This window comes from Cherax quadricarinatus, chromosome 19 (assembly GCF_038502225.1).
Source record: "Cherax quadricarinatus isolate ZL_2023a chromosome 19, ASM3850222v1, whole genome shotgun sequence".
NCBI classification, from domain to species: Eukaryota; Metazoa; Arthropoda; class Malacostraca; order Decapoda; family Parastacidae; genus Cherax; species Cherax quadricarinatus.
Genome location: NC_091310.1, coordinates 39679066 through 39695433, shown reverse-complemented (window position 1 = coordinate 39695433; position 16368 = coordinate 39679066). Strand labels below are relative to the sequence as shown.

At 38.4% G+C, this 16368-nt stretch overlaps 1 protein-coding gene across 10 annotated transcripts in view; it reads right to left on the bottom strand.

Annotated features, from left to right (window-relative positions):
• Adck5 (aarF domain containing kinase 5) overlaps nt 1-16368 on the bottom strand; it is a 72116-nt gene that overhangs the window by 14758 nt on the left and 40990 nt on the right. For 6 of the 10 annotated variants that reach the window (XM_053776166.2, XM_053776164.2, XM_070086695.1 and 3 more), the window contains one exon: nt 9199-9445. In XM_053776166.2, the coding sequence (XP_053632141.2) occupies nt 9199-9445 (247 nt within the window). Of the gene's footprint in view, nt 1-5954; nt 6136-9198; nt 9446-16368 lie in introns of all 10 variants that reach the window. The other 4 variants (XM_053776169.2, XM_070086696.1, XM_053776163.2 and 1 more) reach the window with 2 other exon arrangements.

Here is a 16368-nt window from a genome sequence, read left to right as displayed (position 1 = left end):
CTACCCCAAAACATCTTAGGTGGGTGTTTTAGTGCTTGTTAAATGTGTCCATTCTGAAGAGGTTTGCCTTTGCTCCATCTCACTACCACTGATCTGTACCAATGTACATACTTCAAAATGCACCACATCTGAAAATATAACTTTTCTCCATTTGTCTGTCATCCATCCTTTATGATCGAGTGCCCACCGCAGCCATTTTTTCTTCATAGCAGCAGTCAATAATTGTTTTTTTATTGGCTTTCTGGCAGTTTTGCCAACTTCAAGGAGCCTTCATCGAACAGTTGAAGAATCATTCAAGCCAGCTGAAGCCAAATCTTTCTGTAGATCTTTGCTGGTTTTCTTGGGATCCTTCACGCTATTTCTTATGATATCCCAGTTATCGTGAGGTGTTGTCTTGCATTTTCTTCCACATCTTCCTCAACACAGCACTCCATAATCTCCAGTGTCATCAGCTCTCTTCAGAATCCAACCAACAGTTGACTTTATTAGGCACAAATTTCTGGCATCTTGTGAATAAACCTTTTTTTTTTTTTTTTTTTTTTTTTTCAACAAGTCGGCCGTCTCCCACCGAGGCAGGGTGACCCAAAAAAGAAAGAAAATCCCCAAAAAGAAAATACTTTCATCATCATTCAACACTTTCACCACACTTGCACATTATCACTGTTTTTGCAGAGGTGCTCAGAATACAACAGTCTAGAAGCATACACATATAAAGATACACAACATATCCCTCCAAACTGCCAATATCCCAAACCCCTCCTTTAAAGTGCAGGCATTGTACTTCCCATTTCCAGGACTCAAATCCAACTATATGAAAATAACCTGTTTCCCTGAATCCCTTCACTAAATATTACCCTGCTCACACTCCAACAGATCGTCAGGTCCCAAGTATCATTCGTCTCCATTCACTCCTATCTAACACGCTCATGCACGCTTGCTGGAAGTCCAAGCCCCTCGCCCACAAAACCTCCTTTACCCCCTCTTTCCAATCCTTTCGAGGACGACCCCTACCCCTCTTTCCTTCCCCTATAGATTTATATGCTTTCCATGTCATTCTACTTTGATCCATTCTCTCTAAATGACCAAACCACCTCAACAACCCCTCTTCTGCCCTCTGACTAATGCTTTTATTAACTTCACACCTTCTCCTAATTTCCACATTCCGAATTTTCTGCATAGTATTTACACCACACATTGCCCTTAGACAGGACATCTCCACTGCCTCCAACCATCTCCTCGCTGCTGCATTTACCACCCAAGCTTCACATCCATATAAGAGTGTTGGTACTACTATACTTTCATACATTCCCTTCTTTGCCTCCATAGATAACGTTTTTTGACTCCACATATACCTCAACGCACCACTCACCTTTTTTCCCTCATCAATTCTATGATTAACTTCATCCTTCATAAATCCATCCGCTGACACGTCAACTCTCAAGTATCTGAAAACATTCACTTCTTCCATACTCCTCCTCCCCAATTTGATATCCAATTTTTCTTTATCTAAATCATTTGATACCCTCATCACCTTACTCTTTTCTATGTTCACTTTCAACTTTCTACCTTTACACACATTCCCAAACTCATCCACTAACCTTCGCAATTTTTCTTTAGAATCTCCCATAAGCACAGTATCATCAGCAAAAAGTAACTGTGTCAATTCCCATTTTGAATTTGATTCCCCATAATTTAATCTCACCCCTCTCCCGAACACCCTAGCATTTACTTCTTTTACAACCCCATCTATAAATATATTAAACAACCATGGTGACATTACACATCCCTGTCTAAGACCTACTTTTACCGGGAAGTAGTCTCCCTCTCTTCTACACACCCTAACCTGAGCCTCACTATCCTCATAAAAGCTCTTTACAGCATTTAGTAACTTACCACCTATTCCATATACTTGCAACATCTGCCACATTGCTCCTCTATCCACTCTATCATATGCCTTTTCTAAATCCATAAATGCAATAAAAACTTCCCTACCTTTATCTACATACTGTTCACATATATGCTTCAATGTAAACACTTGACCTACACATCCCCTACCCACTCTGAAGCCTCCTTGCTCATCCGCAATCCTACATTCTGTCTTACCTCTAATTCTTTCAATTATAACCCTACCGTATACTTTTCCTGGTATACTCAGTAAACTTATTCCTCTATAATTTTTACAATCTCTTTTGTCCCCCTTCCCTTTATATAAAGGGACTATACATGCTCTCCGCCAATCCCTAGGTACCTTCCCCTCTTTCATACATTTATTAAACAAAAGTACCAACCACTCCAACACTATATCCCCCCCCTGCTTTTAACATTTCTGTCATGATCCCATCAGTTCCAGCTGCTTTACCCCCTTTCATTCTACATAATGCCTCATGTACCTCCACCACACTTACATTCTGCTCTTCTTCACTCCTAAAAGATGGTATACCTCCCTGGCCAGTGCATGAAATTACCGCCTCCCTTTCTTCCTCAACATTTAAAAGTTCCTCAAAATATTCTCGCCATCTACCTAATACCTCCCTCTCCCCATCTACTAACTCCCCTACTCTGTTTTTAAGTAATAATTAGATTTCTTTCATTCTTGTCTTATTACACTTCTAAAATCATGGAGGTTTTTTGATAAGAACAAATAATATTTTTAAATCTTCAGAACTGGGGAGCACAGTAACCCATAAACTGTGGCATATCCAGAAAAACACATTCTTGTCTGTGGGAAGATTTTGAAAAAAAGAAAATATTTTTTATAACATAATGAAAGAATACATTTTTATGAATCGACTAAGACTAAAATGACTGGAATCTGATAAAAACTTACAATTTTATGATAAGACGCAATTGACAAAAAAAATTTCACTCATTGGCAACAGCGGCGTAAATGTGCCAATGACATTTATTTTTTACAATTTATTGATGCCAAATTACGATATTAGATGTGTTTAATGATGTTTTAGCACTTCAAACATGGGGAAATACTTAGTCTGACATTGTTCCACTTGGAATTTACTGTATATATGGGTTAAACAATTGTTTTTATTCAATTTTTTACTACTATGTTCTTCTAACACCATGTAGAAGGCATACTTATAATATTACAGTTGTTTTCGAAACGTGGAAATAAGTCACAATGACTATATTGGGTTATCCTAGGTTAATTATTTATATAGATTCGAGGGGAAAATTATAGGTTATATAAGCATTGTGTGTGTCCTTAACACCTGTTTGCCTTCAAGACTACTGTAAAACATACAATTATAATAAAATCCCATGATATTACAATTGTTTCAAGGTGTAATATGCATTGAAACATGGAAATAAATTGCATTATTTGACTCGATTGGATTATCTTGAGTTAAATCCACTTGTTTGCTTTGTGGTTGAATTACACTATTAGTATCATAAAATTGCAAAAAACTGAAATGAATAAGTCATCTTAGTGGCTACACAACACATTTCATAGGATAATAACTGAATGGAAAACTATGTATACAAGGGACAACACAAAGTGTTATCACAGTACTATACGTAACATACTGAACCTGTTTTGAGAATAAAATTGTCAATGTAAAAAATCCAGTGCCAACAAGCCATGAATAATTTTCCTAGACTGGTGCTATTTTATTTACAGTATAACAATTACAGTACAGGTCGGCCATCATTAATCCAGCATCACTGGGACGTGTAGTGAGTTTGCCGGATTATAGAGTGGTTAGGTTAGAATACTAAGACTTAATTAACCTATCAATAGAGACTCTTTCTGCTAGATTTTCCTCATTTTCATCACTGCTTTCTCCTCCACTGGCTTGCTGCTGTAGATTTACATCCATCTGCACAATTTCCAAGTCAGTATATTGATTTGAGTCAGTTTAATGATGAAATTTGAAATCATGCTAGCCGAAATTAGTGCCGGATTACTGACGGAACCGGATAACTGATTGCCAGATTAGTGATGGCCAACCTGTACAAGCCGCAGCCATCACTAATCTGGCATCATTGGGACCTGTAGAGTGCCAGATTAATGAGTTTGCCGGACTACAGAGTGGTTATGTTAGAATACACTTAATTAACCTATCAGTAGGCACTCTTTCTGCTACATCTTCCTCATTTTCATCACTGCTTTCTCCTCCACTGACTTACTGCTGTGAATTTACATCAATCTGCACAATTTCTGAGTTGGTATAATGATGAAATTTGAAATTATGCTAGCAGAAATTAGTGCCAGATTACTTGTGGAACCAGATAACTGATGCCAGATTAGTGATGGCCAATCTATACTCACCTATGTGGCCTCACCTCTCAACTTGTTCTTTGCCAGATTCACTCTCCCCTTGCCTAGTGGGCCCCTTTTGTGCCTATTCCTAAAACTATGCATGAAGTCTGCCTCCACCACTTCTCCACTGGGTCATTCCACTTCCTGACCACCCTGAGACTGGAGTAATACTACCTGACATCCTTGTGATTCATCTGTGTCTAGCTTTTAGCTACATTAAGTGCCTGTTTCTCACCTCTCAAACAGCCTGTCCTATCAATTCCTCTTAGTATTTTGTATGTTGTTTTCATGTCTCCCTTGGTCCTTCTGTCTTGTAGGGTTTTAGATTAAATTCCTTTAGCTTTTTGTTGTAGCTCATACTCCTTAGCTCTGGAACTAGTCTCACTGCATACTTCTGCACTGTCTCCAGTTTCTTAACATGCTTCCTTAGGTGTGGGTTCCATACTGGTGCTGCATGCTTCAAGATGGGTCTGACATATGTTGTACAGCCTCTCTCACTTAGTGACATACTCGTTTACCAATGACTTGGCCTTACGACGGGCTCTCTGACCAGTATGCATACCTAAATATTGTATATTAGAGCTGATTTCCTGTATTCTGTTTAATACAATATACAGTACACTACTGTATAAACATTCAAAAATATACCAGAAATGTTACAAATGGTGCAAAGGTGACATTAAATAAAAGCAAAGAAGGTTGACACAAACCCACTACCATTATAGTATGCTCCTCACTTAGCAACGAATTTGTTTACCAATGTGGTTTTAGGAACGGAACCCCATTGTTAAGGGAGGAGAGGCTGTATAGAGCACCAGGAATGCTTTTATTGAGAATCCTGAAGGTCGCTTTCAAATTTGCCAGGCAAGCATTGGCTGCAGAGGTTATTTGGTTGATGTGGGCCTCTGGCAATATGGTAGGCATTATACTTACTCCTAGGTCCTTCTCTTTAAATGAGGGTTATAGCCTCTGTTCCCCTGAGACTACATTCTGTATCTGGTCCCTTCTCCAATCTTCATAATTTTGCATTTGCTAGGGGTTGAATTCAAGCAACCATTTATCTAACCAACCCTTCAATTTGTCCAGATCCTTTTGTAGCCTTTCCCCCATCCTCATCTTTCTGTATTCGCCTCATTAGTTTTACATCATCAGCAAACAGATACATCCAACTCATTTCTGTTAGGTATGTCAGTCACGTAAACCAGAAACAGCAATGGTTCTAACACCGATCCTTGTGGTACTCCACTTGTTACCCTTCCCCATTCTGACATCTTGTCCCAGACCATCACTCTTTGCTTCCTTTCCCTAAGATACTCCTTGATCCACCGGCATATGTTACTGGTTTTTCCTGCCTGCTTCTCAAGTTTTTCCTCCAGTCTCTGGTGGGGTACAGTATCAAATGCCTTCTTGCTATCTAAGAAAATGCAATCCACCCTGCCCCTCCCCCTCCCTCTATCTCTCTCTCTCTTTTAATAATGACAAATACCAAATATTTTACTATATTTGTGAATTAAGGAAGAGGCAACATAAAAGTCAAACTGCCAACAATTACTCAAAATTTTTGTATTTTTCATCTTTTGGCTTCTCTGATATAAATGAAGTACAAACATGCACATACAAATATTTAAATAATCAAACATTTATAAAAGACTCAATTCTCCCTCTCTAAGCTTACCGTATAATCAACAACATTTCCTGTGGTATTTCCTGCAGTATCCTGTTTATTTGATCAAACCTGCGGGCTGCCATCTTCTGCATGTATTCTAAGTCATCAGAAGTCAATACATTTTTAAACAGCTGGAAACTCTGAGTTTCAACTGGGCGCTGCATAAGCATTTCCGCAAAAAGCAAGTAGTCTGGAATTTAATGGAAATTAAATTCCATTACTAAAATAATGTGTACAGCCAGTTTTCTTGAGTTTATGACCTAAATAAAAAAGCCTCATAGATTATGATTTATACTCAGTTCTAACAGATAATCCCCTTTATTATGTTAGTGTATGTTATCACATCTGGATATCACTCCCAGACTCTGGAGTCATAAGGCAATTTCAATAGTGAGAGATTTTACGCAAAATAAGGAGGTGATTATTTTTACCTAAAGAAATACAGCCTCTCCTCACTTAGCGACGTACTCATTTACTGATGACTTGGACTTAAAATGGGCTCTCTGACCAGTATGCACACCTAAATAATGTATATTAGAGTTGATTTCCTCTATTCTGTTTATTACAATATACAGCACATTACTGTATAAAGATATAAAAATATACCAGAAATGTTATAAATGGTGCAAAGGTGACATTAAAACAATATCAAAGATAGTTAACACAAACCCACTACAATTACAGTATGCTCCTCATGTAGCTACGAATTCATCGACCGACATGGTGTGAGGAACGAAACTCCATTGTTAAGTGAGGAGAAGCTGTACTTTAATGGAAATGACCCTATCTTCACAACATTTTTCCAATCTACATAAAACATTAAAGTACAACACAGAAAATAAAATTCTCTGTACTGTACTTGCCTTTTTTATTAAAGGCAATACTCTGCACATATCCAACAATTGAGATATAACATGTCCTGGTACTTCCATTATCAATATCAAAATGGATTAAGGTACTTCTACCAACCCTGAGGTCTGTACATGTACAGTGACAAAGTCTTCGGCCATTTTAGGGAAGTGTTAAAGAGACGCCAGAAACAGCTCTCTCCACAGTTATTTTGTGAGACAGGACTCCAGTGACTCTCAAGGTGGTCCTAGTGGCATTAAGAAACAGAGAAGAGAAGCAACCCCAGAAAAGTAAATGGTACCTGAGGTGTTGATGGAAGGGGTTTCCCCTTCCAAACTATAAACAATCCACTCTCCTCCTCCAGTCTCCCATACACTAAGAAGAATCTCCAATAAAGGTAAGTGTTATGCTGTTAATGTTTCATTCATCATTTCCCATTGTATTGTTTATGTACTACATGTATATTTCATGTTAAAAATTTTTTTGTTTTAATACTTCTGGGTGTCAGGAACGGATTAATTGTATTTACATTATTTCTTAAGGGGAAAATTGATTCGTAAATCGTAAATTTCGTTTATAGTAATGGCTCCAGGAATGGATTAATTACGAACAACGAGGGACCACTGTATATATGTATAAAGATACACAACATATCCCACCAAACTGCCAATATCCTAAACCCCTCCTTTAAAGTGCAGGCATTGTACTTCCCATTTCCAGGACTCGAGTCCGGCTATATAAAATAACCGGTTTCCCTGAATCCCTTCACTAAATATTACCCTGCTCACACTCCAACAGCTCGTCAGGTCCCAAATGCCATTCGTCTCCATTCACTCCTATCTAACACGCTCATGCACGCATGCTGGAAGTCCAAGCCCCTCGCCCACAAAACCTCCTTTACCCCCTCCCTCCAACCCTTTCGAGGACGACCCCTACTCCACCTTCCTTCCCCCATAGATTTATACTTAAATATGGGTTTTAAACATTGCAGCTAGGAGCAGTTTAGAGGCAGAGATGTCATGTCTGAGGGCAATGTGTGGTGTGAATATTATGCAGAGAATTCATAGTTTGAAGATTAGAAGAAGGTGCAAGCTGAGGAGGGATTGTTGAGGTGGTTTGGCCATTTAGAGAGGGTGGAGAAAGATAGGATGACTAGGGGTTGTATAAATCTGAAGTGGAAGGAAAGAGGGGTAGGGATTATCTTAGGAAAGATTGGGGAGGGAATAGGAGGCTTTTGTTTAGCCAGACTTGAGCTTTGGAGGTTGGAAGTACAACGCCTTCACTCTGAAGCAGGGGTGGGGATGTTGCAGTTTCTAGGGTCATCTGAACTGTAATGTTGCCACACCTCTGGCAAGACAGTGGTAAAATGAATGATGGTGACAACATTCCTTTTTTGGGGGGGGGAGGGGGGGAGGACCTATTTTTGCAGCAGATTGCTGGTGCATTTAACAAAAAGATAAAAAATCCAAACACATATTATAAAACTGATCATACAGATAAAGCATATGAGCTATGATGAATGACAGAAGATACTATAAATGCCCTCAACAGCTGATAAAAGGGGAGATATTAATTAAATATAAGATCATAAAATATACAAGAAAACAGATATGGAGAAGAAGTCACAATATTAAAGAGGAAAAAAGATGGGTTGAAAGATACTACAACATTTTTTCTTGACTGTGTGGTAGATGACTGACTTGGTATCCAAACTTGAAACAGTTATAAAAAAAAATTAAATATTGCAGACAGGACACAACTAGCTTAGGTCTTCTCCTATAACCACAAATATGTTATCAGAGAGGTAATTACAATCACGCAAAGAGAAAATGGAAGCGCATTCAGTACAAATATTAAGTAGAAAAAGCTATTCTATAAGAACTAACATTAATCAGAAAAAAAGACAAATATAAAATTATACTGGTCATTTATAACTACAAAGTTAATATCCACAAATGAGAAAGAAATACACCTACAATCCGACTTACGACCGAGTTCGGTTCCGAGAAACCGGTCGTGAGACGAAATGGTCGTAAGTCAAACTTTACTACTGAATATCAACAAAACATTTTTGTAATGACTTTATTTTATTGTTTTATTTTGGTATTTCATGTTTTACTTTACTTTTTATGTTGTTAGTACTGTTTTTTATACTGTAAGGTTTAGGATAAACACTGTGTACAACACAAATAGTTGTTCATTTCCCAGAAATTTGGCATAAAAAAACACGGTCGTAAGTTGAGTGGTCTTAAGTCGAGCAGGTCGTAAGTCGGATGGTAGGTGTATAATCCATGTATCCAAAAACAATGATCATGCTCCTCAGTCACAGCACTATTCCATGAGTAGTCCAGTCTATGTCTGACATTAATGGAAGAAGTTTAACAAAGGAAATTTGTATGTTCACCGCAAGACAAGGAAGAGTTCCGTTGGGAGATCCTCAAAAGATTTTCTCAATGTCTCACGAGCTTCTTCCATGCGCTTTTTCATTTTTTCTCTATCCTCCTTCGCCATTTTCTTCCAATTGCTTCGACTAAACTGCTTTGGCCCTTGATTTCCAAAGAACCTTTTTTCAAACTTGTCTGATCCTGAAGGTGGTACATAGCACTGCCCCACCATCATGCAGAAGAATCGATAGCCATCTGTTGTATGTACTATTCGTTAATTAAGTATTTATATCATGTGATGAGGTCATCCTTGAATTGTCTCCCATTACATCTTAATTTGTGTTACATTAGTTTAGTTAATGACGTCTTTTCTTATCTTTATAATAAAATCCTAGAATAATAGGTTAACTGGTAGAGAAACCTTCCATATATGGAGACATGAGGTTATGCTGGATTTATCTATCATGTTAATACAAAAGACTAAACTTGAAATTCAATTTGAAAGACATATCTGAGATGACCTATTCCCTATGGGATCTCCCCAGCCTCAATCACTGTCTGTATATAGAATCATTCATGGACATTTTAAGAGCCAGAGACTAAAGAAACAACTGAGACTACTGTCAAAAAATAAGGACTGCCTTGAGTATGTTATATCAGAGACATAAAAAGTACCTTTATTTACCAAAAATAATGAAAAAATGTAATTTTGAGAGCTTTACTAGGATCCAACAAGGCTACACAAGGATCATGACAACTCCAGATCCATATATTAGCTCAATCCCAACCAGTGGCAGACCTATATTTTTGAGGTCATGAAGCTAGAACTGTTATGGGGCTTCTTTGCAATCAGCAACAGGCAGACTACATGATATTTCAATAACCTTTCAGTCTTTATTTTAACTATTATTCTGTATTGAATTACACTATATTATTAATATTATCTGTTAAAAAAAATCTTTCTTATATATCAGACCCAAAATTTTTAAGCAATGTAGACTAAAGTGGCTTCTGGGGCCCCTCTGGGATTAGGAACCCTGAAGCTTAAGCTTCATTAGTTTCATAGATCCACCCCTGATTACAACACTACTTGTGGTTTGTGTAACATCAGTTTATTATTCACTTTGCCTTTATCTATGCAAATGAAATTTCAAACTCTCATGAAATTAAAAACTATGGAGAAAAAAGCAGTGTGAAATCTAAATCTATGCCATATCTGGACAAGATGTGCATGTTACAACTGAGTCAACTGAGTATATCTGCTCATACAGGTCAGAGTGCATAGGGTAAGAAAGAAGTCTGGTTGGCAAAAATAAGGTAAAAACAAAGATTAAGGAAAACAGTATTTACTGTAAGAGTATTAGAGAGATGAAGAAAAATGGAATACAGCTTCAAGTAGCACAACTGCTCAACCCTTCAAGGGAGGTACCTTGATTATGGTGAGGGGTTCTTGAGCCAAGGAACTGAACCTGTCCTCCCCTTCCTTGGATTGAATCTGATTGCCTCCCCTACACTGCATATCCCCTATGGGTTTAGTGCATCCCACTGATTAGAAAAAAAAAAAAGCACAACTGTTGCAAGTCCAGGCAGAGAACAGAACCACAAATGGAGTAAACTGCCAAAAATCCTACCACAAGTGACCAAGGCTAACTGGTTTACTGCATAAAAAGAGGTAAAATAACATCTGCATATTCCAGCCTCAACCAGAGACCCTCTTCTGCTAAAGAGAGTTTCTTGACTTAGGCAAAATATACAGATCTACTTGACCTGTTCCATTTTTCAATCCAGGTGACTTCTCACTGTACATTTTTTTTTTTATAACACGTCAGCCATCTCCCACCAAGGCATGGTGACCCAAAAAAGAAAGAGACACCTTTACCATCATTCATACTAATCACTGTCTTTGCAGAGACGTTCAGATACAACAGTCTGGATGTTGCTCCAAACAGCCAATATCCCAAATCCCTCCTTCAAAGTGCAGGCACTGTACTTCCCACCTCCAGGACTCTAGTCCAGCTAACTGGATTCCCTGAATCCCTTCACAAAATACTGTATTACCCTGCAAGTCATTTACTGTACGAAAATATGCATTTTCCAATGGTTTTGAAGACATGGGTATTATGGACACAGAAATTATATTGTTTATATAACCCTGGATATTCCCTGGGTGGTAGATTACTGAAAACAGTTAAGAGTTTTATGAGGGTAGTGATGCTCAGGTTAGGGTATGTAGGAGAGGAGGAGAGTATTTTCCAGTAAAGTACACCTTAGACAGGGATGTGTTATGTCACCATAGTTGTCATCTCACCTCATCCTAATGTTTTTCCCTTGTCAATACATGGTAGCTCTTTTACTTCCTCATCAAATATTTCAATGCCTTCCTATGCTTAACTAACCAAAGTCAAATATGACCAGCCAAGTTATTCAGCATGGTATGCACTAAACCTACTATTCTCCTTAAACCACTCAAAAGAAATATTGCCCACTTATGGGTCACAGCTGTCTGGGCTCAACACCCAGGCAAGTGAAAACGAGGAGTATATAGATCTTGAAGTATGGCAAACACATAGGAGTAGCTCTTGTGCATTTTCCCTGCATTCATGGTTACCCAGGCTTAGGATGCTCCAACCAGTGATTCCCAAGGCATCAATGAAGTATGAAATCCTTCCACCATGAAAAGGGAGGTTTGTCTCATAGGAGTTGGAAAGTGAGCTTCTCTGGGTTTTAATCAAGAGAATACATATATATATATATATTTTTATTAACACATTGGTCATTTCCCACCAAGGCATGGTGACCCAAAAAAAAGAAGAAACACTTTCATCGTCATTCACTCCATCACTGTCTTGCCAGAGGCGTGCCTACACTACAGTTAAAAAACTGCAACATATCAACACCCCTCCTTCAGAGTGCAGGCACTGTACTTTCCACTCCAGGACTCAAGTCTGGCTAACCAGTTTCCCTAATCCCTTCATAAATGTTACTTTGCACACATTCTAACAGCATGTCAAGTCATAAAATCTATTTGTCTCCACTCGCTCCTATCTAACACGCTCACACATGCTTGCTGGAAGTCCAAGCCCCTCACACACAAAACCTCCTTTACCCCCTCCCTCCAGCTTTTCTTAAGACAACCCCTATCCTGCCTTCCACTACAGATTTATATGCCCTCCAAGTCATTCTATTTTGTTCCATCCTCTCTAAATATCCAAGCCACCTCAACAACCCTTCCTCTGCCCTCTGAATAATACTTTTTAGAAGCCCTGCACCTCCTCCCAATCTCCAAGCTACAGATTCTCTGCATTATATTCACACTGCACATTGCTCTCAGACATGACATCTCCACTGCCTCCAGCCTTCTTGCTGCAACATTCACCACCCATGCTTCACACCCATATAAGAGCATTGGTACCACTAAACTCTTATACATTTCCCTCTTTGTTTCTATGGATAACGTTCTTTGTCTCCACAGACTCCTAAGTGCTCCACTCACCTTGTTCCCCCCTTATCAATTCTATGATTTGCCTTGTCTTTCATAGACCCACCATGCCCAAATATTTGAATACATTCACTTCCTCCATACTCCCTCCCTCCCTCCAGCAAATTTGCAATGTGAGATGGAGGAGTTTCTTTAACCCTTTCAATGTCATGACCACTGAAATTAAGTCCTCTCAGTGTCCCAATTTAAAAAAAAAAAAAAAAGAAAATGGTTGAGAATATATGCCTAAAGGTAATGACACCGAAAATGCAAAATTTGATTTTAAATTTACGGAATTATGCAGGCATGAAACTGGAGATCAGAGAGCACTTTACTCACCTGCAATTCTGCCCAGTTTCAGGCTTATGTTAAGCGAATTCCTGTGTTCAAACCAACCCAATTCCTGGCAACTTTATTGGTATGCTTTTCATTCTACCAATTTAGTAAAAATGAAAATGCTTATTTCCTTGCAAAGCTTACAATGTGTGGTTTACATATTATAAAATATTAATTACAAAGAAGGCCACTAGCTTGCCTAGGCATTTTGGGCAGACTAATCCTAACTCTTACTCTATACTGACTCAGGTTATGGGGCAGTACATTTTAATATACATTACTGCATACTGATATAAAAGTTAGATAATTGAAAGAAATTGCCATTCAACTATCAGAACTACCCTATAATTTAGTAATTTAGGCAATTTCACACAAAATTCAACAAATTGCAATATTAAAAAAAGTCCAAAATAAACTCTGTAGGTGTTCCACCCACTAAAGCAATATTTCTTCTGTTCATTAATCATATTCCCAGGCCCTCCATTTTGAATTCATCACAACAAAAAAAATCTAAGTTTTATCTTATTTTTCAGCTAATAAAATATAACCAAGAATGACTGGTCATGGTTTAGGGCATCCCAATAATTGAAGCAAGCAAGCCCAGTAAATTGCCATAAAATATATGGGAGGGAGGGGGGCTAGGAAAAAGACCCTACTCTTCCTCAGGAAAATCACCAAAAATGAAACATTTCCAAAACTTTGAGGCCTATATCAGGCCACTTCCTGTCTGAAACTGACCAAAATGCTATTTCACTAGTATGTCTTCTGGTCTATCAAATAACATCAAGAAATGGCCAATGAAACCATGAAAACCATCAGAGAAACTGCCTCAAAGTCACTATTTTAACCCAAGGTCAGCAGTTATCTGTTTCCATTATGCACTGTGAGGTCAGAATTTTTTATATAATCTGCACACCCACTGCACAGACTCATTTTCTCATTGTAGGTCAAAATTTACCACCCACAGTATATTTGAGGGCATTACAATTAACCCTTTGACTGTCACAACCCCAAATCCTGAAGTGTCTCCTGGTGTTAAAAAATTTTTGGAAAAAAAAAAAATTATTTTTTCTTATGAAATGATAGAGAATTTTTTCCCGATGGTAATGACACCAAAAGTACGAAAATTGATTGAAAACTTATGGAATTACGCTCCCACGAAGTTAGTGATCTCAGCCATATATACACATCGGTGATTTTGCCGAATTTGAGTCCTATTTTCGGCCAATTTCATTGTTCCAGTCAACCAAATTCATAGCTATTTCTTTAGAACTCCATTTTTTCTATCAACTGAGTACAAGAAACTGCCCATTTACTGATTTCAACTACCTGATAAAGTGGTCAGAAATTGGCAATTTGGCCAATTTTACGCAAATTAAAAAAGATGCCAATTTCAAAATAAGGTCCAGAATAAACAATGCAGACATTCTTGGCACTAAAATAACATATCTTATGTTCATTAGTCATGCCTCCAGGCCCATCTATACTATTACTCTTGCTTTCTATTTTGATTTTTTATTCAAACAAAAAATAGAAGATTTACTATTATGCAGACTACTGCATTATTGTAAAAATGGTATAAATAATATCAGTGTACTAGTGAAAGAATACAGTGGACCCCGACCTATGATGTCCTCAACCCGCGTTAAAACCGACTTACGATGCTTGTCAACGTAAAAACTTGACCCTGACATAAGTTGAAAAACTCAACTTACATCATTCATCCTGTACACATCCATGAGTCTGTCTGGCCTGAGCGCCTCAGCTGAGCTAGTGTGACATTGTTTACAAGTCAGGGCAGATGGTTGCACGTATACATTCGATAAATTTTGTATTATTCCAGTGTTTTTAGTGCTTGTAACTGCTAAATAAGCCACCATGGGCCCAAAGAAAGCTTCTAGTGCCAACCCTGTGGTAAAAAGGGTGAGAAATACTATCAAAATACTATCGTACCATGGTCAGCTGCTGCTGCACCACGGTCAGCTGCTGCTGCACCACGGTCAGCTGATGCTGCACCACGGTCAGTTGATGCTACACCACGGTCAGCTGATGCTGCACCATGGTCAGCTGCTGCTGCACCACAGTCAGCTGCTGCTGCACCACGGTCAGCTGCTGCTACACCACAGTCAGCTGCTGCTGCACCACGGTCAGCTGCTGCTGCACCATGGTCAGCTGCTGCTGCACCATGGTCAGCTGCTGCTGCACCATGGTCAGCAGCAGCATGGTCGACCCACACCAGTTGACTAACACCCAGGTGAACAGGAAAAAATGTCTGGAACTAGTGCTCATATTGGTGAATTTAAGGCCAGCAAAGGTTGGTTTGAGAGATTTAAGAATCATAGTGGCATACACAGTGTGATAAGGCCTGTTCTGGAAGAAAATGCCAAACAGGGCCTACATTACTCAGGAGGAAAAGGCACTCCCAGGACACAGTGTCTCATCGCTCATCACTACATCTTCAATAAAGGTAAGTGTCATTTATTCTTCATTTAGTACACTAGTACATGCACAATATATATTGTGCATGTCTCCTTTTTGTGTGTAGGAAAATGTATATTTCATGTGGTAAAAAAAAAAAAAATCATACTTTTGGGTGTCTTGAATGGATTAATTTGATTTCCATTATTTTTTATGGGGAAAATTAATTCGACTTACGATAATTTCGCCTTACAATGTGCTCTCAGGAATGGATTAATATCATAAGTCAGGGGTCCACTGTATTAGACTCCCCAATTGACGGGTATTGGACCTGTGGTGTGATTTGCTTACTTTTGAACATTGGTAAAAATCAAACATTTCCGCTACTTTGAGCTCAATTTCAAGGTTGTTTTCATCATGAAACTAATCAAAATCATCCCTATTTCCATAACATGTTTTCCATTCTATCAAATGAGACCAAGAAAACGAGAATGCAACCATAAATACTATAGGAAAATACACCTCAAAGTCGGTATTTTAATCCAAAAACACGGTCAGAGTTTTTTATCTCTCATTATGCACTGCCTGCTGCAGGATTTTATACAGTGCACACTGACCAGACAGACCCATTCTCTCACATGTGGGCCTACCAGCTTTCTCCTGCTTAATTTGAAGCCCCTAGAATTATTGAGTATATATACGTCCGAAACACTGGCTCGTAAAACACATATATATATATATATATATATATATATATAACCAAAACAATCAAAGGGTTAAGATATACGTATCCTGTATATACGTAAGCACCACTGGTCTCAATAATGTATATGTTTAAGACAGTGAAACGGTTAATTTTCCTAGGAGGCCAGCACTGTTGTGGAGGACAGAACTCTTCTATAGAAGTGAGTGGGTGTGATGATCATGCACTGTCAAGTGAGGTCTCGGAAGGAACCGG